The sequence below is a fragment of the Cervus canadensis genome, chromosome 12 (assembly GCF_019320065.1).
Source record: "Cervus canadensis isolate Bull #8, Minnesota chromosome 12, ASM1932006v1, whole genome shotgun sequence".
NCBI classification, from domain to species: Eukaryota; Metazoa; Chordata; class Mammalia; order Artiodactyla; family Cervidae; genus Cervus; species Cervus canadensis.
The window spans coordinates 72,815,101-72,839,393 of record NC_057397.1 but is presented as its reverse complement, the minus strand read 5'-3'; the positions used below and the strand labels follow the sequence as shown (position 1 = coordinate 72,839,393).

General features: G+C 40.5%; 1 protein-coding gene across 1 annotated transcript; it reads right to left on the bottom strand.

Annotated features, from left to right (window-relative positions):
* Window positions 1-13,181: 13,181 nt before the first annotated feature.
* Window positions 13,182-23,780, bottom strand: LOC122450966. The gene is made up of 4 exons (XM_043483334.1): window positions 23,719-23,780; window positions 17,245-17,496; window positions 13,447-13,646; window positions 13,182-13,310 (listed from the first exon to the last, which is right to left on the bottom strand). Exons 1-4 carry the CDS (start codon window positions 23,778-23,780, stop codon window positions 13,198-13,200), a joined length of 627 nt encoding a protein of 208 aa, XP_043339269.1. The 3' UTR covers window positions 13,182-13,197.
* Window positions 23,781-24,293: the final 513 nt, after the last annotated feature.

Below are 24,293 nucleotides of genomic sequence, written 5' to 3'. Positions count from 1 at the left end.
TCTCAGACATTGCTCATGGAAATGGAAACCTCTTCGAGACCTATTGGAGCAAGACTCCAACAGTTATGTTCATACCCTTTGATTCATAAATATCTAAAGAAAACTATTTCAATATTTTCATAAAGTAAATTTAATTAAAAATGTATCTACCATTACTTGTAACAGTATGAATCTAGAAGCAACCTCAATAAGGTAATACTTAAATATAATATGGTTATAAAATTTATACAATGAAATGGGAATTTTAATTTTACATGTTCTTAAATTAAAGACTTACTCAAACTTGTACTATGGTGAGTCTCCCCCTCAAACAAAAATGCATTGAAAAATGGAAATGAAAATACATAAGCAGTGATTTTTCTCTAATTTCCAACTTTATTTCAATTTTTATTACGAGCATCTGATAAGTAAACAAAAGCACATGTTCATAATAATTCTGATTAAAGCTACATTTTTAGCACAACTTTATGTATTTAGTAATCTAGCCTTCATTTGTCAATTACTTTTTAAATAGTGAAAAAATATAAAATACCAGAAATATTAAATGTCCATATTCTAATCATTCTCTAACAACTGTTAATATTTCATTGTTTTTGATTTGTCTTTTCTCCTCAGTAACTAATTTAAAACATTATATGACAAATGTTTGCAAATACACAAGTCATATTTCTTTGTTGATATTGGAGAAAAGCAGAGAAATAGCTCCAGAAGGAATGAAGAGGCTGAGCCAAAGTGGAAACAACACCCAGTGGTGGATATGACTGGTGGTGAAAGCAAAGGCCGGTGCTATAAGAACAATGCTGCATAGGAACCTGGAATGTCAAGTCCATGAATCAAGGCAAACTGGAAGTGGTTAAATAGGAGATGGCAAGAGTGAACATCAACATTTTAGCACTCAGTGAACTAAAATGGACTGGAATTGGCAAATTCAATTCAGATGACCAATATATCTACTATATTGGTAGATATATCATAGGTATATCTTCACTACTGAAGAAATGGAGTTGCCCTCATAGTCAAAAAAAGAGTCTGAAATGCAGTACTTGGTGGCAATCTCAAAAACGACAGAATGCTCTCTGTTCATTTCCAAGGCAAACCATTCAATATCACAGTAATCCAAGTCTATGCCCCAAACATTAATGCTGAAGAAGCTGAACGGTTCTATGAGGACCCACAAGACCTTCTAGAACTAACACTAAAAAAAGATATCCTTTTCATTATAGGAGACTGGAATGCATAAGTAGGAAGTCAAGAGATACCTGGAGTAACAAACAAGTTTGATCTTGGAGTAAAAAATGAAGCAGGGCAAAGGCTAATGGAGTTTTGCCAAGAGAAGGCATTGGTCATAGCAAACACCCTCTTCCAACAACACAAGAGAAGACTCTACACATGAACATCACCAGATGGTCAGTACCAAAATCAGATTGATTATATTCTTTGTAGCCAAAGATGGAGAAGCTCTATACAGTCAGCAAAAACAAGACTGGGAGCTGACTGTGGCTCAGATCATGAACTCCTCATTGCCAAATTCAGACTTAAATTGAAGAAAGTAGGGAAAACCACTAGACCATTCAGGTATGACTTAAATAAAATCCCTTACAATTATGCAGTAGAATTGACAAATATATTCAAAGGATTAGATCTGATAGACAGAGTGCCTGAAGAACTATGGATGGAGGTTCATGACATTGTACAGGAGGCAGGGATCAAAACCATCTCCAAGAAAAAGGAATGCAAAAAGGCAAAATGGTTGCCTGAAGGGGCCTTACAAATAGCTGAGAAAAGAAGAGAAGTGAAAGGCAAAGAAGAAAAAGAAAGATATAGCCATCTGATGGCAGAGTTCCAAAGAACAGCAAAGAGAGAGAGAAAGGCAGTGCCAAAGAACGTTCAAACTGCTGCAAATGCAAGGTGAATGCTTAGTCGCTCAGCCATGTCCAACTCTTTGTGACCCCATGGACTATAGCCCACCAGGCTCCTCTTTCCATGGGTATTCCTCAGGCAAGAATACTGGAGTGGATTGCCATGCCCTCCTTCAGGGGATCTTCCCAATCCAGGGATCGAACCCAGGTCTCCCACATTGCAGGCAGACTCTTTATCAACTGAGCCAACAGGGAAACCGAATAATACTGAAGTGGGTAGCCTGTCCCTTCTCCAGGGAATCTTCCTGGCCCAGGAATTGAACCAGGGTCTCCTGCATTGCAGGCGGATTCTTTACCAAGGAGGTCCTAACTACTGCACAATTGCACTCATTTCACACCCTGGCAAAGTAATGCTCAAAATTCTCCAAGCCAGGCTTCAACAGTGCATGAACCGAGAACTTCCAGATGTTCAAGTTGGATTTAGAAAAGGCAGAAGAACCAGAGAGATCAAATTGCCAACATCCACTGGATCAGAGAAAATGCAAGAGAATTCCAGAAAAACTTCTGCTTCATTGACTACACTAAAGCCTTTGACTGTGTGGATCACAATAAACTGTGGAATATTCTTAAAGAGTTGGGAATACCAGACCATCTCACCTGCCTGCTGAGAAACCTGTATGCAGGTCAAGAAACAATAGTTAGAACCAGACTTGGAACAATGAACAGGTTCCAAATCAGGAAAGGAGTACATCAAGGCTGTATATTGTCACCCTGCTTGTTTAACTTATATGCAGAGTACATCATGAGAAATGCAGGACTGGATGAAGCACAGGCTGGAATCAAGATTGCTGGGAGAAATGTCAATAACCTCAGATATGCAGATGACACCACCTTTATGGTAGAAAACAAAGAGGAATCAAGAGTCTCTTGACAAAGGTGAAAGAGGAGAGTGAAAAATCTGGCTTAAAACTCAACAGTCAGAAAGCTAAGATCACGGCATCTGGTCCCATCACTTCATGGCAAATAGATGGGGAAACAATAGAAACAGTGACAGACTTTATTGTCTTGGACTTCAAAGTCACTGTAGATGGTGACTGCAGCCATGAAATTAAAAGATGCTTGCTCCTTGGAAGAAAAGCTATGACCAACCTAGACAGCATGTTAAAAAGCAGAGACATTACTTTGCCAACAAAGATCCATATATCCATAAAATCAAAGCTGCGGTTTTTCCAGTCGTCATGTATGGATGTGAGAGTTGGACTATAAAGATAGAAGGCTGAGCACCGAAGAATTGATGCTTTTGAACTGAGTGTTGGAGAAGACTTGAGAATCTCTTAGACTGCAAGGAGATCCAACCAGTCTGTCCTAAAGGAAATCAGTCCTGAATATTCATTGGAAGGACTGATGCTGAAGCTGAAACTCCAAAACTTTGGCCACCTGATGTGATGAACTGACAATGGAAAAGACCCTGATGCTGGGAAAGATTGAAGGAAGGAGGAGAAGGGGACGAAAGAGGATGAGATGGTTGGATAGCATCACTGACTCAAAGGACATGAGTTTGAGAAAGCTCCAGGAGATGGTGATGGGCAGAGAGGCCTGGCATGCTGCAGTCCATGGGGTCTCAAAGAGTCGACACAACTGAGCAACTGAAGTGATTTATAAAGGAAAAATACTTATTTTTAGTGAAGAATGTGGCAATTAAATAGCATATCTTGAACTTGTCATAAAATAATTCAGAAAAAAGAAAGAAAAATTATAATAACTCTAACAGTATAATTACTGATAATTGTTTACTTTGAATTTTGATGGTTCATTTTACTTCTTCCTACTTCTGTGTATGTTTGAAATTTTTTCTTGAGAAAGTATTTTAAAAAACTGCATGAACAACAGCAAAAAAGACTTCGTTAGCCTCTTTCTCTTTCAAGGTTTATTCTCATCTCTCTTCTTTTCTCTTGATATTTTTAGAAATAGCTGTTTGGCTAACCACCTCCACTTTCGTATTTACCTACCGCAGTTTGATTTTAAACCCACACAATCTCCTTGAAGCTGCTCTATCAAAAGATTGTTTGTATCTGTCATCTGCTAATTCATTCTCCACTGCACTGCGGAACAGGGAGGACAGCTTCACTGCAGAGGGAAGGAGGCATGAGGTACAGGGTGGGGATGGGGGAGTGTTACTCCAAAAAATGTTACAGGATATCCTAACCTATGTGATGTGCTCTTAGACATAAGGTCACCGGGCAGGATGTCGTAGTAATCCTTCTGAAGAAGTAACTGTCAACTCCGCAAACCATGAGAGCCTTGACTGAGCAGGGGATAAATTCCTTCTCTGCTTGCCAAGTGATCCTCAGCAGAAGAATAAGGGTGTGTTTAGATGTCGTCATCTGCCTCCTGGGGATGGCTTCAGGATTCTTGTCATGGGAACAAAACATGCCCTTAAATAAGGAACAAATCCTTGCAGAGGCCTCCCAGGCTTTCAGGCTTGGCCCCAGCGACTCGCTCCAGTGCCCACGTCCACTGTGATCTGCATGGCACACCTCAGTCCGCTGGGTCTTGGCCTCCCCTGTCATCTCTGCCACCTTCCATTCAACTGCCATGGCCCCAAATCCTCTCTCTCCCCAGAGCTTCTGAGCTCAGCACAATCAGCCTGATCATAATCTCCAACATTCCAGTTCTGATTTTTGCCAAGATGTGGGTATTACCTTCAACTCTCTTGTTTCCTGACCCCTTTGTAGTGTTTGACCATGTTGCCCAATTAGTTCTTATGGAAATTCTTTTCTGTTATGAAAATCACCTCTCTTGGTCTTCCTAGAGTAGACCAATTCTCCTGTGACCTGCTCTCCCAGGGCTCCTTCTTAACTCTTACCAGAAGCATAATTTTACATTTATTTGAATCTTTGATACCATTTGTCTTCATTGTGTGACAGATTCCACAAAGGCAGGGATGGGACTGTTAGCTTGCCCTCGACAATCCTTGGTGTCTTAGAAGTCATAGGTTCTTGATTGGCTCTTGATCAGTCTCCCAATCTGTAAACCTCAAGAGTCACTTGACTCCTCTCTCATCTCAACCCATCCTGCTCCATGCCTCCTATTCGTGACGCATCTTTGTTTGTTCCTCTGTTCCTTTCCAGGCCAATCCTGAAGTGACAGATTAGCTGGGCTTTATGAACTTTGTGGTTGAAAAATGCAGTCAATGTTTTCCTCAATCCCAGTTGCTGCATCTAAACCCAATTGCTTTTCCTTCCTTATGGAAAACTTCACTGTCTTTTGTATTTGTTCCCTATTAGTATACTGCATCACTTCCCAAAAATAAAAGATTTTGAAATTTACTTTTCTGTATACCTCATGTCCTGCTAACTTATCAGTGACTGACATGGTTATGTGAATGAGTTGTGTGAAATTGAGTCTTGTGGTCAGTCCCTGGATTTCTTTATCTCCAAAGACCATGACCTTCCTTCCAGCTCAGTTACACAGAGTCAGACTCACACTCTGGGCTTTGTCACTAACCTAGACTAATTCCTATCCCATCCTGATCATCTCCAATATTCCAGTTCTAATTTTTCCCAAGATGTGGGTGTTATCTTCAAGTCTCTTCTTTCCTGACCATTTTGTAGGGTTTGACCCTGTTGCCCAAGTAGTTCTTGTGAAAACTTACCTGTCTTGAAGATCATCTCTCTTGGTCATCCTTCTTTTCTCATTCCTTCTTGCGTGAGCTTTTTTCCCTGCTTTTCAAACTATTGCTTCTCCAGTATCTGTCCTTGCCCACTGCCCTTTTCAATCAGTTATGTCTTTCTGGGTGATTCACATGTTTTATGCAATTCCCAATTTAAATGGACTGGAAAAAGATGAGCAGGCATGGCCTTCAACGTTCACTAGCTGTGCTATACGTTCAAATACCTACTAGCATTTTCTCACAGTTGTAATACACAAACTAGAAAGGAAGCATTATTGCCCTCTCACTTTGCCAGAGTTATCATGATTTCTTCCTCTCTTTGCAATCTATGGGCTTTTCTGGTAGCTCAACTGGTAAAGAATCTGCTGCAATGCAGGAGACCTGGATTTGAACCCTAGGTTGGGAAGATCCCCTGGAGGAGGGCAGGGCAACCCACTCCAGTATTCTTTCCTGGAGAATCCCCCTGGACAGAGGAGCCTGGCGGGCTACAGTCCACGGGGTCGCAGAGTCGTACACGACTGAGCAACTAAGAATGCGCACGTGCTCACAAGTTATGAAACAAGTTATGTATTATAAGCTATGCTGTGATGTCCCATCATCATTTTTTCTACCAATTTTACGACTATGCAAAGAACCCGTGTGTGTGTGCGCTCAGTCACTCAGATGTGTCTGACTCTGCATGATCCCATGGCCTGGAGCCCACCAGGCCCCTCTGTCAGTGGGATTTCCCAGGCAAGAATACTGGAGTGAGTTGCCATGTCCTCCCGCAGGGGATCTTACTGACCCAGGGATTGAACTTGTGTCTCCTGCATCTCCTGCATTGGCAGGCAGATTCTTTACCACCGCACCATCTGGGAAGCCTAAATTGCTTCCAAAAGTTCAATCTGTTTTAACAGCCTGCAAATCTGTAACTCTATGAGTAGATGTATTAAGAGCACATAACATCTAATACAATAGCCTTTTCCCTAATCCAGAAGGCTATGAATTCTAAATACCTATTCTCAAACAGTAGCCTTGCACAAAAGCACTCCTTAGCTATCACATAATTATTTTCCAATTTCCAGAAAGCAACATAGTTTCAGGTTAAAAAATAAAACTAAAAGTATGCTGGCTGTATTGGAACACTCTTACCTTTTATCAATGCACCCCAGGATCACACTTTATATTCCAACTGTTTTTTTGGCCACATCTTGTGGCTTGTGGGATTATTGCTACCAACCAGATATCAGATCTAGGCACGAAAGTTCGGAAAGTTCGAAGTCCTAACCACTGCACTACCAGGGAGTTTCCTCCAGTGATTTTTGAGTCTAGTTGGTCGCCTTAGAGAGAAGTGATTTATGTTTGTGCAGGATTCTGCAAAGTTCTTCTCCAGTGGTATCGAAACATCTTCAACCCAGAGGGAAATAAATCAGTAGACCACTATGGAAACTTTTTCACCTGCAGAGTTTAAAGCTGTTTCCTTCTCAGTCGGTAAGGTATTCCCTGAAAAGCCCAAAAGAGCTCCAACTGCAGCATTTAGGAAGTCTCCATTGTTTTTGCTTGAGTATATTTAGCACACAACTTCTGGGAAGGTAGCCAGGTTAGGAGTTGCCATAACTAACAACATATTTCCTTTAAATGTAAAAGTGGAAGTGATTACAAGATTATTACTTGTGAGGCTCCAAAGAGACAGTGGATACTGCTGCATAATAAAGTTGTCCCATGAAATTTTCAGTTTCCTGATGTGATCTTGTGAGGCAGAAGCTGATTGCTTTGTTCATGAAATAAATAAAGTTCTAGAACTACAAGCCGTTCTACTTCAAAGTGTGCTGCTTTGTACTAACTACCCCACTCACTCTTGGTAAACAGGAGGACAACAGCTATAAAACATGCCAGTCACGTACTGGCTCTTGCGTGAGTTTTCTCATGAGGTTAATGTTTCGAAGCCATCAGCGGCAAGTTTTCTCTCAATTAAAGGGAAAACGTTAGCGATCTGTGGACACCTTAGAAAAACTGGAAATCTACAGAACTGCAGGCAGTGACTGGTTCAGTGGCTTCCAGAATTCCTAAGCTTTCTACATATGTTAAGTTCCTGGGGAAACTGAGTTTAAATTACAAAAATGCAAAGACATTTCTTTGAGTTAGAGCAATGGAAAAAATATAAAATGCTACTCTCCGAATCCGACTTTTAAGTACATGGTCTATTAGAATGGTCTACCTTCTGGAGCTCCACCTCGCAGGGGAAACTCCAGCATCAGGGGTTAAGCTTGCAAAGACTGACTGATAGGGAATAAATACCCATAGAGATATAACTGTGCTTATGTGTCTATTAGGATTGTTAACTTATTAGTCCTTTGCTTAAAAAAGTTCCCTAGCTTTTGAACAATCTTCCCCAATCCTACTCTTTCCGTAAGTTTTCTTATTTTTACTGTGTCATTTTGCGGAAAGTGAACATGCATTGTACTAGATACACTTAAATCCATTCCATTTTGTAAACAAGAGAAATCTAAATGTATGAGAGATTGAAACCAAGTCACAACCAATTCAAAGACAGAGCTAAAATTAGGATTTATGATTAGTAATTCTTGTAAAGCTGTTTTAAGTGGTACTTGCTCATCTATATATTACCACTGGAGACGCATCAGTTCAGTCAGTCAGTTCAGTAGTTCAGTTGTGTCAGACTCTTTGAGACCTCGTGGACTGCAGCACGTCAGGCCTCCCTGTCCATCACCAACTCCCGGAGTTTACCAAACTCATGTGCATCTAGTCAGTGATGCCATCCAACCATCTTGTCCTCTGTCGTCCCCTTCTCCTCCTTCCTTCAATCTTTCCCAGCATCAGGGCCTTTTCCAATGAGTTGGTTCTTCACATCAGGTGGCCAAAGGATTGGAGTTTCAACGTCAGTATCAGTCCTTCCAATGAACACCCAAGACTGATCTCCTTTAGGATGGACTGGTTGGATCTCTTTGCAGTCCAAGGGACTCACAAGATTCTTCTCCAACACCACAGTTCAAAAGCATCGATTCTTTGGCATTCAGCTTTCTTTATAGTCCAACTCTCACATCCATACTTGACTACTGAAAAAACCATAGCTTTGACTAGATGGACCTTTGTTGGTAAAGTAACATCTCTGCTTTTTAATATGCTGTTTAGGTTGGTCATAACTTTTCTTCCACGGAACAAGCATCTTTTCATTTCATGCTTCAGTCATCATCTGCAGTGATTTTGGAGCCCCCTAAAATAAAGTCTGTCACTGTTTCCATTGTTTCCCCATCTATTTGCCATGAAGTGATGGGACCAGATGCTGTGATCTTAGTTTCCTGAATGTTGAGTTTTAAGCCAACTTTTTCATTTCCATCAAAAGGCTCTTTACTTCCTCTTCACTTTCTGCCATAAGGGTGGTGTCATCTGCATATCTAAGGTTATTGATATTTCTCTTGGCAATCTTGATTCCAGCCTGTGCTTCATCCAGCCCAGCGTTTCTCATGATGTACTCTGCATATACGTTAAATAAGCAGGGTGACAATATACAGCCTTGACATACTCCTTTTCCTATTTGGAACCAGCCTGTTGTTCCATGGAGATGTTTGGCTGCCTGAATATTGAAACTTTTCCAATTCTTTATTTTTCCTTTTATTTTTACATATTTATTTCCAAAGACACTGATTTATCACTCAATGTTTTATGGCTTTTTCAGATCACACACGTTATACATTTTTAAGACACACTTAAAATAAAATGTGTGTAATTGAAAAACACTACACAACTTTAGGATTGTGCTACACAGCTTTTCAAGAGATAAAGGCAACATTCCAGACTTTCCTACTGAGTGGTGAAAGACAGAGACATAGATTTGGCATCTGATGGTAAGCTGGCTGGCAGAGGGTGGTACCTTCATGATGGATGAGGACGTGAAGGACAGAGGTGGAAGCCATCGTCCTGCAGGACAGAGTGACGCATGGCCAGGCCACAGACGGACGTGATACCAAAACTCAGCCCCAGGGCCATTTTGTTGTGTGTCGCCAAGGATCTTTGCTTATGACATTTCTCTACATTAATTAATTATGCATTAGACCCAAGAAACATGTATTGTCCATCTACTGTATTCCAAGAACTGTGCTCAGCATGGGGAGGGAGATGAGATGAAAGACAGAGTCTCTGCTCTCAAGCAAGTCCACAGCCAAACACAGTCCAGAGTGATAATGAGTATCTGGCTCTATGGGAGCAGAGGAGGCACTTCTAACTTGGACCATGGTCAGGAAATGCTGAAAAATGTGAAGATAATTCTTGAGTTTAGACTCCAGGAAAACTTGGGAGTCTACTAAGTAAATAAAAGGGAGTAAGAGACTTTCACATAGAGAGAATGGCATGTGTAAAGTCATCAAATAAAAAACAACATGGGAGTCTGTAGAAAATGCAAGTGGGTGTGAGTGTAGCCTAGCCTCCGTGTGGGTATGTGTGTGTGTGTGTGATATGTGGGCAGTGGGAGTGGTGGGGAAGGAATCACAGGTTGGAGGTTGAAGTTAAAGTCAAAGAGGCAGGTAAAATGCAATCATAAAAGAGCCTGTTTATCAAGAGATTGAGCTCTACACTTCTGGACAACTAGCTTATCCATCCAAAGTTGCCTCCAATATCTGCTTTCCCTCCACCATGTCTCCAGACCTTTACTAGACATTCAGCTGTCTGAAGGTGGTGGGTGTGAAGGTCTTACCCTTGACTGTATCTCTGGTGATAAGAAGAATAGCTGAAACATGGGAGGAGTTTGATCATTGTAGGTGGAACGGAGAAATTCTCTCTCTTCTCAAACTTTCAGCTCTATGCCAGCTCCTCCCTCCCAGAAGATGGCTTTAACTTCTTACATAGGACCTCATCACAGTCAGACACTGTTTTAGTTTCCTAGGGTTGTCATAACAGAATGTCACAAACTGAGAGGTTTAAATGGACAAAAATTTATTGCCTCATGTTTCTGGAGGCTGGAAGTCCAAAATGAAGGTATCAGCAGAGCTGATTTCGTCTCAGGACTGTGAGGAAGAATCTGTCCTACGCCTTCTTCCTAGCTTCCGGGGGTTTTGCTGGCCATCTTCAGGGCTCCTTAGCATGTGGGAGCATTGATTCAATCTCTGCTTTTATGTGGTGATCTCAGGCTGTGTGTGTGTGTTTAAAATTCCCCGTTTTATCAGGATATCTGTCATATTGGATGTGGGCCCATGGTAATAACCTTATTTTATCCGGATTACCTCTGTAAAGGTAATCTATCTTACCTTCAAGTAGATAACATTTTGAGGCAGTGGGGCTTAGGCCTTGAACACATGACTATTTGGGGTGAAAGGGCATGATTCAATCCATGATACGTATAAACTTCAAGAACCACTTCTGTCACTTCCTAATTTACAAAGAATAGAATTCGCTGTTGCCATTTTTAAAAGAAGAACACTGAGGCTTAATGACTTATATGAACAGATCAAATTCCCACAGTAAGGAAGTAATAGAGTTTGAACATGGTCCTAACTAGCCATATTGAATCCAACCCAAAGAAACATTACAGGGAGGAATTACTTGTTCAATATGTGTGTGGATTCAATATTGAAACTGTTTGTTCATCGTTTCATTTATCTGGTATTTACTGAACATCTATGATATATTAGGTACTGTGCTAGGGGTTTGGGGGAAAAGATTAGTAAGACATGAAGACTGACTTTAAAGCAATTTCCCATTTGCAATTCCAGACTTCAATACTAGGACAGGTAAGCATTGATTAAACATAGGAGAATCTTTTCTAGACTGACTGACAGAGTCTCTAAATACCCTGGCTGAAACAATTTCTCTTAGATACCTCAATAAAACAATAAAGGAAAGAGATGCATTGGGCTAATAATAAATATAACTTGGGAAGATTGGCTTCAAATGTGTTTAAAGAGTTTTTAAAAATGGTGAACAGTTTAAAATCCTGTTCAGATAAAATAGCAGATTACTTACAAAATTACATGCATAAATGAGTCAGAATGCTTGCTAAGCCTCATGTTTACTCATTTAGTGTGGTAGGATTTGAGGGTGATGAAAAGAAACAGAATTCCTCTTAAAAGGCAGTTATTTTCTGGTTTGGCAAGTATTTACTGAATGCCTAGCATGTGTCAGACTGCTTCACAGGTATTTTCCATTTTGCTTGTGTAATGCAGTTTACTCAATCCCCATGATTCTTGGTTCCTCACCACACGTTACAAAGATCACATGAGATATGATGAGAAAGCACTTGGAATATGTAGCTTTTCAATAAATGTTCAGTGTGAATCATATAATCTTCACTATTGTTCTTAGAATAAGATTGGAGGGCTTTGATCAAATCTTAAGTGCTTTGAAGCTGAAAGTTCTTCTATAACTTTATTAAAAGTACATATCATCAGAGATATGCAAGCTTCATTTTTGGCAGTAGAGCAAACATTAATATAATAAGAAAAATGATAGCAATTGTCTGAAAGTAAAACTAAATTTTAGTCTGAATTATAATATTTTAAACAAGTTATTTGTAAATGTATTTAAGAGGAGCTTTAAAAAGTGGCATTTTTTCCAAATCTTTCCTCTACTATGTATTGCATTAAGATCAAAGCTATTAATTTATTTATTTTTCTTTTTTGTACACAGCTTGTGGGATCTTAGTTCCCTGATCTGGGCCCTCAACAGTGAAATCACAGAGTCCTAACCACTGGACCACCAGGGAATTCCTGAGATCAGAGCTATCTAAATGAAACAGTCAGTCACATTCTCTATTTAGGGTAAGAAGGTTTAAATGTCTTATAAATAAAGCAATGGGTTCATGCTGTAAGAACCAAAATTGATCAATTTAGTCTCACAAATATGAAACAAATACACCAACATATTATGTGAGTAAGTGTGGACAACTCTGTAGCCTTTCTACACAGATGAAACTGGACCTCAATTTATTTTAGATTTATGTTCCATTTGTTTCTGAAAGGATGTGAGGCAGTGAACAGAATTCCAATGGTTTAACATTGCAAAAGACAACTGAAATGCAATACCAACAAATCAATAAATTCCATCAAAACCTAAATAGCCTGTGCTTTTCAGTTTCTGGGCCAAGTTTGCTTGGTTTCTTGAGGAAAAATGGACTCAGCGTCTTCTTATCCATTCTCACAGGAGTCTCATAGGGAAGTGAGCGCTCTTTGGGTCATTGTTAATAAGTACAGTAACTCACGTGGGCTGGACTTCTATCCCGCTCACAGCAACGATGTGCTAGTGAACCTGCACAAGCCATGTTGTTGCTGCGGACTTGATACAATGAGTAATAATGTTTGTAAGATTATAGATCTGGACTATATCTATTTTACAAAGTAGATAAGGCATTAAGAATATCACTATATATTAAGAAAATAGCTCTAGAACCTTATACTTGACTAGAAAGAACTTTCTACCATAACCTGTATTATAATAAATGACACTCCAAATGATGATTATCTCCTTTTGTAAAATTTATAAAATTTTAATTTAGAAAATTAAATGAATTTTTAAAAATATTTATTTCCTTTTAGGGGGCAGAATTATTTTACTGAAAAAACAAAACAAAGAAACCAGAATCGTGCATTTTTCCTTCATTCGCTTGGCCATTTCTACCACACACTTTTATTGAGCAGCAGCGGAGGATGCAGGGATGTGGACCGCGTGGCCCCTGCCTCAGAGCGTCTTCGTCCCGGTGGGAAGTGAGGATGCCAACAGGCTGGGGTCCTGGGAGCAGAGGAGGGGCGCTGCGCAGCAAGGAGGCATCGGGACCCTGGAGAGCGGGTGATCTGCAGAACACGTGGAGGGCGTGGAGCCAGTTTTCACCCGGAAGGAACGCCTCGGGGAGACTTCCCGGTTCACGCAACGCACTCCATGTGACATGGTGACAAAGAGGCAGGCGGGGGTCAGGTGCAACAAGTTCACCCGAGTCACACTGCAGAGACAGCCTCGCCCTGACGCCCGCGGGGAACCCCCGGAGAACGGCAGCATGCTCGGCGCCGAGCTTCAGAGACACTTCCCAGGCTGAGGGGGTCGTGTGGGAAACGTGCTGGGCTTGGGAGAGGCAGCAGACCGTCACAGAATATGCGGGGTGGAGCGGGGAACAGAAACCCTCAGCAAGACGGCTGTAGGGATGAGAGTTTAAGACTGGCTGTTACTGAGGGGGAACAAGTCCAGGATGATTATAAACATAGACTCCATCGGAACTCACTGAGTATCATCAAGCAATGAAATGGTTCTGTTTTGTCCCTTACAGCTACTGGAAGTGAAAGGGTTAGTCGTTCAGTCGTGTCTGACTCTTTATGACCCCATGGGGTGTAGTCCACCAGGCTCCTTTGTCCACGGAATTCTCTAGGCAAGAGTGCTGGAGTGGGTAGCCATTCACTTCTCCAAGGGATCTTCCAGACCCAAGGATCGAACCCAGGTCTCCCACACTGCAGGCAGACTCTTTACATCTGAGCCCTCTTACTCCTTTGCTCACTTACCAAGCTCCCCTCTTACAGTTAAGGTTCTGAAACAGGAAAGCTGGAACATCAACACACTTAGTACTTATCTCTTTTTGAATTCCCAAAAAGCACTGAGAGATGCGGAAAAAAAAGAAATATGATGAGTCACTCACTATATCCTAAGAAATCTAGACTAATACTTGTGATCAAAAGTAAGAAAATTATAAAAAAATAAATAGTGTTAGGAAAAATAGAGACCTTGCAGTTAACTTCAAAATAACTGTGAGTTTATTGCATACATATATTTTCAGCTCTTAGATTTCTTATCAGATATTGGGTGGAATAATAAACCAAAATGGACGAAATACTGAAAATTATTGAAGCTAGATAGTGTGTATACTATTTTCTCTATATGTTTGAAGTTCTTCCATAATATAAAGTTTTTTGAAAGCATTATGGCAATATTATGTGTGATGAATATCCAAAACTGGAAAGTGCTATAACAATTGTATTAAATTACTTGGTCAATTTATTTGGCCTCTGAATTTGTGAGTCTATTGAATTCACATGGTTACATTACATTGCTCTAATGTCTTAAGAAGATGGTCCCCCAATTCCTTCCCCTAGAAAATAATTTACAATAAGGATTCAATCAAATTCAACAAAAGATAATGATAAAAATATCATTTTCTATCTGAATAATTTGAATGAAAAATAAATCTTCTGTGCATCAATAGGAATTAACTTCTTGAAGAACAACGATTTACATTTATTTGCATCCCAGCTTGTTTCAAATTACCTGATGTGGCCTATGACATATACTAGACTGATTTCTTATCCTAGAAAATGGGATATATGTCTCAAAATAATTGAATCTTGGAGAATAATTTTTAAAAATAATATATAATTGTGTTTCATGTTTTGCTTACTAATGCAATTTTCAAAGTGGTGATGATTTATTACTATTGCTTTTTAAATAAAAAAAGTTGATGAAAAAATTCAAAGTGAAAGTCATCTTAATTAAAACTGAGGAGAAGATAGTGTGAATTAACTTTTTCCTTCTTTGTCAAAAAACATTTTAAAACAAATGAAACAAGACTTAAGAATTACAGACCTGGCCCTAGAGATGACCCTCTGGTGGTAAGGTTTCATATATATTGCTAAAATGAAAAATGATAAGCCAGAATCTCCTCAAAGCCTAGATGATTCAAGTAGTCTGCAATTATCCATTCTCCAAATTTGACTTCAAGAATAATGGTAAACAGCAATGCAATATTGAGACAATATCCAAGCCGTATTCGAGGAAGATTCCCCACCCAGTTTGCAAATCAATCAGGTCTGAAGAGACTGTGCTAGTATCTTGTCTGGAATTCACAGAACAGTTTCTCATGGAAGTAATCTTTCTTATGGTTTGGATCCCAGAAGAGTCCACAGATTTCTTTAACATGTAATGGGTTTGCAATATGTATTGATAAGGCTGGCAGCGGATGAACGCTGAAAACACTGGTCAATGCGAGTCCTCTAACTCAGTGACTTCCCTGCACCCCAGGAGTTTCCCACAATGCCTTTCATGCTGCCCCCTTTGCTCCTCGCGGTCCTCATCTCACACCGCTCTCCCCTCCCCCTCTGTGCTCCGGTCACGCGGGTCTTCTTGAGATCCTTGACTACGTCATCTTAGGACACTGGCACGACCTGTTTTCTCACATAGATGCTATTCTCTCTGATTTTTGCCAAGCCTGGCTCCTTCTTGTCCTTCAACCATCCAGAAAAATGGCCCTGGGGACACCTGCCTAGTAGATTAATTAACCTTAACTGTTAGGTCTTCTCTGATACCTGGTATAAATTAGCCACCTGTACTGTTTTCCTGCTTTCATTCTTTGTCTAGCTCAAAAAAACTACCACTTGAAACTTTCCTGTGAATTTCTTTGTACATTATGTATGTGCTCGGCTACTATGTAAGCTCTATAAGAAAAACCTTGTTCATCATCACCTCCCATTGCCTAGACTTTTCACGGACAATAGCAGAGCCTCAGTACCTGAGGGAGGGAATTCCATAAATGACTCTGTAGAACTACCCTATGTAGTAATTGAGACCCTAAGTCTGAGTCACATGTTAGGGAATCAGGAATGTATCTTCTGTTTCATCCCTGATGGTATCAAGGCATTCGAGTTGTCTTCCAATACCCTGGGATGAGGGAAGCAGAGCTAGAGATGAGCCACTGAACACAGGCGGGGGGTGGCTGGTGTGAGGATGAAGAATGGCCTTGAGACTGATGGAGGGGAGGCGATGGAGGTCTCTGGGGCAGAGCGTTCTCTCCTTCTCGTTTTGTCTCTGTCTCCGCCTCCCTTCCCTCCCCTCCATGCTCACTAATCGAGACCAGGGCCAGGACAGAAGCCAGCCGGCAGCAGTGATTGGACAGTAATAGGCAAATATTTCTTCTTTTACTCCCGTCTTTCCTTTCGTCTTCTGTTCTTGCTTCCTTCTTCCCTCTCTAATTTTTCTAGTTCCTCCCATTCCTCACCCTCATTCAGTCGGTGCTGCTGGGAGTGAAGTTGGAAATGTGGACAGTGATAAGCACTCTGCCCGGCATGCAGTACATAGAAAAGGAACGCTTGCCAAGTAGGGCAGAGTCTGCAGCTTTGCCTAAGTCAAGACAGACCACTTCTGTGACCGGCTCTCGGCACTAACAGACTTGTCACTCGGCCACTTAAAGAATTTTGATTAGTGGGGTATGCTGTACTTCTGTGAAGCTAACAGGACTTCTTAGACTCTCAACTTTAAAATGAAAAGGTTCAAACAGAAAACACTGTAAACTGTATCCTTTTAAAACAATAACTTATACTGAATAGATAACGACCACTCGTATTCCTAAATTCCTAAATGTACTGTTTCGGTTAGGTTAAGAAGTCTTTTCCTCTCAGGAGAGATACTAGAATACCTTTCACAGGTACTGTTATGGTCTTTGCTAACAGTTACGGGCTTCCCTGGTGGCTCAGACAGTAAAGAATCTGCCTGAAATGCAGGAGAACAAGGTTTGATCCCTAGATGGGGAAGACCCCCTGGTGAAGGGCATGACAGCCCACTCCAGTAATCTCACCTGGAGAATTCCATGGGCAGAGGAGCCTGACGGGCTACGGTTCACGGGATCGCAAAGAGTCAGACACGACTGAGTGACTAACAACGAAAAGATGGACAGTTCACTAATACAACTACTGGTACAATCAGCTCTGCTCCCATGTCAGAAATAACCCTCGTGGACTCAGGGGCTGGACTTACTGACTTGTTTGGCTGCCTTCTTCAGAGTATCTGTTTCTTACTTCCCAGGACCGAGGAAGGCGAACAGTTGGTGCTTCAACGGGTATCTCCGTCTCCAGGCTGGTGACAACGAACCGACCGTCCCAGACAGAAGCCTCCAGCCCGCTGAGCTGCTTCTTCGCCCTTGGATTCTCGCACAGTGACACCGCGGAGAGGCAGCTGCCCCACGGGGCTCTGCAAAGGAGGCGGGGACCCTTGAGCCTGCTGACTTTTCTGGAATGACAGGCAGCCTAAGAGCCAGACGCCGGTAAACTCTTGAAAGCAAAGTTGCTTATACACAGCGAAACAGCAAAATTCTGTAAAGCAATTACCCTTCAATAAAAATTACGTTAATTAAAAACAAAAAACAAAAACAAAACAGAGTGAGAACATACTATAAAAAGCCACGTTTATTTTTTGGTCTATAATTCAAACAAATTTCAGCATTTGAGTTTGAAATCTTCAGAAATGGGAAGTTGGGAACTATAAGTTTTAGGCCTTTATCCACAACAATTATTTATAACTGCTGTAGAGTATGCTTGGGTTTCAGGTTATGGTCCCTCCCTTCCCCTTCAATATAGTTCAACGGCAGCAACAACAAAGCCAGAGAAAAGTTGAGTAACTGAACAGCTCAAGCATCAGCCTCGCAGGCTTTGATTCCTTTTCTAGCCTGTGTGGCTGCCTGCGGTCCAGGTAAGATTTGCCCCGCTACCAGGTCCAGAGGGGCGCTGTGATTGGTCATAAATAGTCAGGCATCCTGTCCTCTGGCCATGGTGACTGGCTAAGGCACTCAGGCACCAGCCAATCAGGGCATTTTTCTCGCCACAAGAATTGATTCTGCACGTGGCGGGGTTCAAACCAATTCAGTGAGAGTTCTTGTTGGTTGCTTTTCAGAGAGCGTTCCCAGGTGGCTGGCTCAGTGAATAAGAATCTGCCTGACAATGTAGGAGCTGCAGGAGACTCGGGTAGGATCACTGGGTGGGAAGACCCCCCAGGAGGAGGAAATGGCATCCCATTTCGTGGACAGAGGAGCCTGGTGAGCTACAGTCCCTGGGGTCGCACAGAGTGGGACATGACTGAGCGCTCTCATGCAGAGAGAGTAACTCGGATCAGTGATCTTTTCTCAGACATTGTGGTGTGCCCGGTGACACCTGGAGTATATGAGCCTCCTTGAGGAGAAGAGCTGTGACCAACCCAGACAGCATATTAAAAAGCAGAGACGTTACTTTGTCAACAAAGGTCCGTCAAGTCAACGCTATGGTTTTTTCAGTAGTCATGTATGGATGTGAGATTTGGACTATAAAGAAAGCTGAGCGCTGAAGAACTGATGCTTTTGAACTGTGGTGTTGGAGAAGACTCTTGAGAGTCCCTTGAACTGCAAGGAGATCCAACCAGTCTATCCTAAAGGGAATCAGTCCTGAATATTCATTGGAAGGACTGATGCTGAAGTGGAAGCTCCATACTTTGGCCACTTGATGCAAAGAACTGACTCATTGGAAAAGACCCTGATGCTGGGAAAGATTGAAAGCAGGAGGAGAAGGGGACAACAGGGATGAGATGGTTGGATGGCATCACCGACTCATGGTCCTGAGTTTGAGCAAGTTCTGGGAGTTGAGGATGGACAGGGAGGCCTGGCGTGCTGCAGTCCGTGGGGTCACAAAGAGTCTGACAGGACTGAGTGACTGAACTGAACTGAGGAGGCTGAAGAGAAAACGAAAGTCTAGGGGAGAGCTCAGCTGAAGGAGAACAGGAAAATGGAATGGAAATGTTGAAGGCACTGGCCCTGAGGAGCCAGTGAATCCATCAGCTTCTTGCTACACTGTTTAAGCCTGTTTGTGAAGGGGTGTCAGTGACTTACAACAAAAAAGAAAGTCTAAATGGCACATGTATTAGCTGTGATTATAATTTTTCTTACAATTTTCGTTTGTTATTAACATTGATCAGAAAGAGTTGCACAAATGATTCATGCAAAGAAATCCTTTGGTTTGAAGGGTCGACTTTACCTTGAGTAGAACCTAAGGAGGGTTGTAGTTGAATATGTGATGACTTTGATAACAGCAGAAAGACTTTAATTTTGTTCCTCTTGTAAGTATATCTCAGGTTTCTTATTAGTATATAAACATGGAATTTAATTTTGAAATCATCATATCAGGCAGCCAGAGTTATAGTCAGGACATTTTTTAAATGAGTGAAAATATCCTCACAGATTGACAGTCAATTCTAAAAATACTAGCTTCTAATTTCCATTGTACCTTTTCTCTTTGACTGTTCGGTGTGACACTCAGGGAGCCCCCGGACCAGGGATTGAACTGGAGCCACTGAAGTGAAAGCCCTGAATGGTAACCACTGGACCATCAAGGGAATTCCCATCCATTGTCCTTTCTTGAAACATTTTAAGAACTTCGTTTTTCCTTGACAGAATTAAGTATCAATCTTCTCTAGAATGACTCTGAAAAATCAATAAATCTGTTAATCGGAGGGGTCTCTATTCATGGAAAAATAACGGGTAATAGTTGCTGTAGTGTAAAAACATTACAATGCATGTTATAAACAATCAAAAATTTAAAACATCTATCCTCTCGCTTTTGTAGAAAATTAAAGTTAGCTGGGGAAACTAATCCTAAATTCCTAATTTAGCTGAAATAGCCAATAACTGAAATCAATTCAAACTTTAATTGCATCTTATTCTGTGACTTCATTCGTTTGCACCATTGCTCTTGGGGTGGGACGAAAGAGCTGACAAGCAGCTTTCTAGAAATTGTTTAATAAGTAATTCATCTTTTCAAAAGTAGCCAGAGCATCGGTGAGTGAGATAAATTCTTAGGATAGCAAAACTGAATTATAGATGTCTGCAGTGGGTAATTCTGACTTTTCTCTTAGCTGCTTTCTTCTTCTCTGTGTAGAATTGGATTTTAGTCACAGCAGGCAACTCTGACTTGCCTTTGGCTCTGTTATTGTAATTCATTTTTGAAGGGGGTTATATAAAGTATAATTTATTCCCTGGCCTGGAATGCTTGGCATATTATGCAGACAAGGAAAAATAGTTTTGAGGATTGATTAATGTCTCTAAAGATGTTGAAGAATATCTGTTGGTGTTTTGTGTTATTATAGTTGTATTCGTGAATGTGTTTTGGTTGTAATTGATCTGCATGTCTCATGCATAAAACTGTTCAAACTGAGAATATTCATGCATGCTAAGTCGTTTCAGTCGTGTCTGACTCTTTGCAACCCTATGGACTGTAGCCCACCAGGCTCCTCTGTTCTTGGGATTCTCCAGGCAAGAATACTGGAGTGGGTTGCCATTTCCTTCTCCACTTATAGTTAAAAAATAGATTACAAGGCCATTGTGTGTTGTATTAATAGCTTAACTAAAATAAGGATATTAACCCCTCCCCCAGTTATCACTATTATACTCTCTACTTTTATGAGTTTGTCTAATTGAGGCACCTCATGTAAGTAGAACCATGCAGAATTTGTTGTATGACTGGCATATTTCACTTAGCATAAAGTCTTCTAAGTTTGTCCATGTTGTTGCAGGTGGCATGCTTTCCTTCTTTTTAAATGCTGAATAATATTCCGTTGTATAATATGTATATGGCACAATTTCTTTGTCCGCTTACCTGTCAATGGGCATTTGAGTTATTTCTGTAACTCAGCTAGTGGGTCGTGTTGCAAAACATACAGAAATATAGATATCTTTTGAAATTCTGATTTCAATTATTTAGCTATTTACCCAGAAGTAGGCTTGCTAGATCATGTGGTAGTTCTATTTTTAACTTGTTGCGTACAGATCATATTGTTTTCCATAGCAACTTCACCATTTTACATTTCCACCCAGTGTAGAAGGATTCCAATTTCTCCACCTCCTCCTCAACACTTGCTGCCTTTTGTTTGCTTTTGTTTTTTGTTTTTTTGATAAAATAACCATCCTGACAGATGTGAGATGATCTTGCACTATGGTTTCGATTTGCCTTTCCCTGATGATTGGTTATGTTCATACCTGTTGGCCATTTGTAAATCTTTCTTGGAGGAATGTTGTTTTGGGTCCTTTGTTCATTTCTTAAAATTGGGTTATTTGATTTTTGCTATTGAGTTGTGGGAGGTTCTTTCATATTTTGGAAATTAACCCCTTATCATTACATCCCTTTGGCTGCCCTGTTATTTCTGTCGATTCTTTCCTTTGCTGAACAGAAGTTTGAAAATTCGATCTCACCTCATTTGTTTACTTTGTCTTTCGTCGTCTGTGCTTTCGGTATCATAACAAAGAAATCCTTCCCAAGACTAGCGTCAAGGAGATTTTACCCAATGTTTTCTTCTAATATTAATAGTTTTATATTTCAGGTCTTATGTTTAGGTCTTTAACTCATTTGGAGTTTATTTTATGTGGGCTTAATTCTGGCTTTTCTATTTTGCTTCATTGGTCAATATATGTTTATGCCAGTACCATATTGTTATTGTTAGTATGACTTTGCAATGTATTTTGAAATCTGGAAGTGTGTTGTCTTCAGTTTTATTCTTTCTCAAGATCACTTTGGCTATTCTGAAGTTTTTGTTATTCCATATAAATTTTAGGGCTTTTTTTTTTTTAATTTCTGTTTAAAAAAAAAAAGTGCCTTTGAGATTTTGTTGGGGCTAGTATTGAATTGGTAGATTGTTTTGGATTATAGCAACATTTTAAAAACATTAAGTCTTCTAATGGGCATGCCTGGTGGCTCAGGTGGTACAGTCTGCCTACAATGCAGGAGTCCCAGGTTCAATTCCTAAGTCAGGAAGATTTCCCTGGAGAAGGGAAAGGCTACGCACTCCCTTATTCTTGCCTGGAGAATTCAATGGACAGAGGAGCTTAGTGGGCTACAGTCAGTCTATGTGGTCACAAAGAGTCAGACATGACTGAGAAATTAACACATACACGCAAGTCTTTTAATAAACAAATACAAAAATGTCTTTCCACTTATTTGTTTTTCCTTTAATTTTTTTCCTTTCTTTAAGTTTTTTCTTTAATCTTTCTTCAATGTTTCATAGTTCTCTGTCTATAAGACTTTCCCCTCTTTTTGATGCTATTGTGAATAGGATTGTTTTCTTTCTTTCTTTTTTTTTTTCTATACAGTCAGTTGTTAATGTAGAGAAATACAATTGATTTTTGTATATTAATTTTGTGTTCTGGAGCATTTCTGAATTTGCTTATTAGTTCTAACAGATTTTTGTTTGATGGCTTTAGGATTTTCTACATATAATGCTACACCATTTGCAAAGAACTGACATAGTTCAGATACCTAAAATGCTGGGGGAGATGACACATCGCTGCAGGCAGTTTGGCTTTTGGAGGCTTGGAGAAGGTGTAGCCTTACTGTAAAATAATTAAGAATAGGAGGGGCTCAGTAACTTGACTAACAGAAAGGTGCAGATACAATGAATTTAGCTGAATTCTCTCTCCGTTTGGACTAATTTCACCTGTAAACTTGGCTGGCCTCACTTTGGTAGGTTGCAAGAATGTAAACATTCTATAATCTTTATCTAGTTTGTCTCAATGTCTTGATGAAAAATACATACTTCAAAATTCATTGACAAAACCTTTTTAATCTAGTATGCTGCCCTCCTTCAACGCAATGTTTCTCTTTTGAGCAGCACTACTCAAAATTCCTTCGTTGATTTATTGCCTTTCTAAATTTCTTATCCCCCTATAAAAAATTCATTACTGCATCTCCCCATATCTTTCCCTCTGATCTTCTTCTTCTGCCAAGCCTCTTTCATTCAGCTGTTAAGACCAGTACTTTCCAGTTCAAAAACAGGTATATTATGAAAGGTTACTTTAAAGTTTGTTACTTGGAATCGTTATGTACAGGGTCTAATAAAATTAATAAAATTGTTGGTTGGTTTTCTAAATTAGCCAGCAAATGTTTACTTAATCTCTAACATAGTTGTGGTACTATTCATTTGCAATAAAATGGAGAATAAGGCAATGTTGTTACAATATTAAAGTATAGGAATAACTAAGCAAGAGAAAAAACTAATGATATTGAATAATAAATAATGATATATGCATTAAAATTTCATTTCATTAAAGAAGCATAAGGGAACATCTTTTGTGGAGATCATAATAAGGCTAAATGTTATTATTATGAATAATTTTATCTAAAAATAATTATTTTTCTTTTCTTGATATAAATTGACCCAGGTCCTACTTTGTATCACTCAGTTCCTTTTATTTTTTGGAGATCTACATGGGTTTGGAAAAAAAAATAAGCCTTTCTCCATAATTATGGATTTTTTATATTATTTTCTCTCTGTATTCCTGCACCCAAACCTGCTGTCTCAGCCCAGCCTGAATGTGGTTTCCATGAAAAAGACAAAGTAAAAAAGACACTCTTGGCAAGCCTCTCTTGGGGTTCATAAGTTTCCTGACGATCTAGAGCATCGCTGGAGGGTGCACCACACACTCTTACCTCCCCAGCTCACTCTCCACAGTCTGCTCCCTCCGCAGAGCTTTCTCTGCATACACGGATCCCAGGAAGTACCATGACCGGTCAGGTGGTCAGGCGAAACAGACCTGCCAGCACATTCACTTCCGGAAGAGCTCTCTCCTCCCACCCTGCTCCCGACAGCTGGTCCCCTCCACGCAGCCCCGTCTCTCCGGGATCCCATCACTGCCTGGGCTCCGTGCCCTGCAAGCCCAGGCGTGGTAGGAGCCCCGTGCTCCCGCTGCTCTGGGGTGTCACCCTCCCCACGGACAGTCGCAGCCCACCCGCGCTTTCTGGAGAGGCCTATTGTTAAACCCTCATTAGATTACTCAGTTGGCACCTGACTCTGCTTCCAGCCGTGACTCTGGCAGGAGTGAGATTACACTTACCAAGCGGCCTTTGGGTCAGAATTAGAGCAAATCACATCAGGCTAATGTGAAAAGACTTTTTTTCTGTGATAAATATCTAACAAATAGTTTTTCTCAGGCTATTGAGCTTGATCTTCTCAGTTTAGCAACTTGGCAATAAAAAGGAATGAGATAATGATACCAAGAATAAAGTAGGATACAAGTG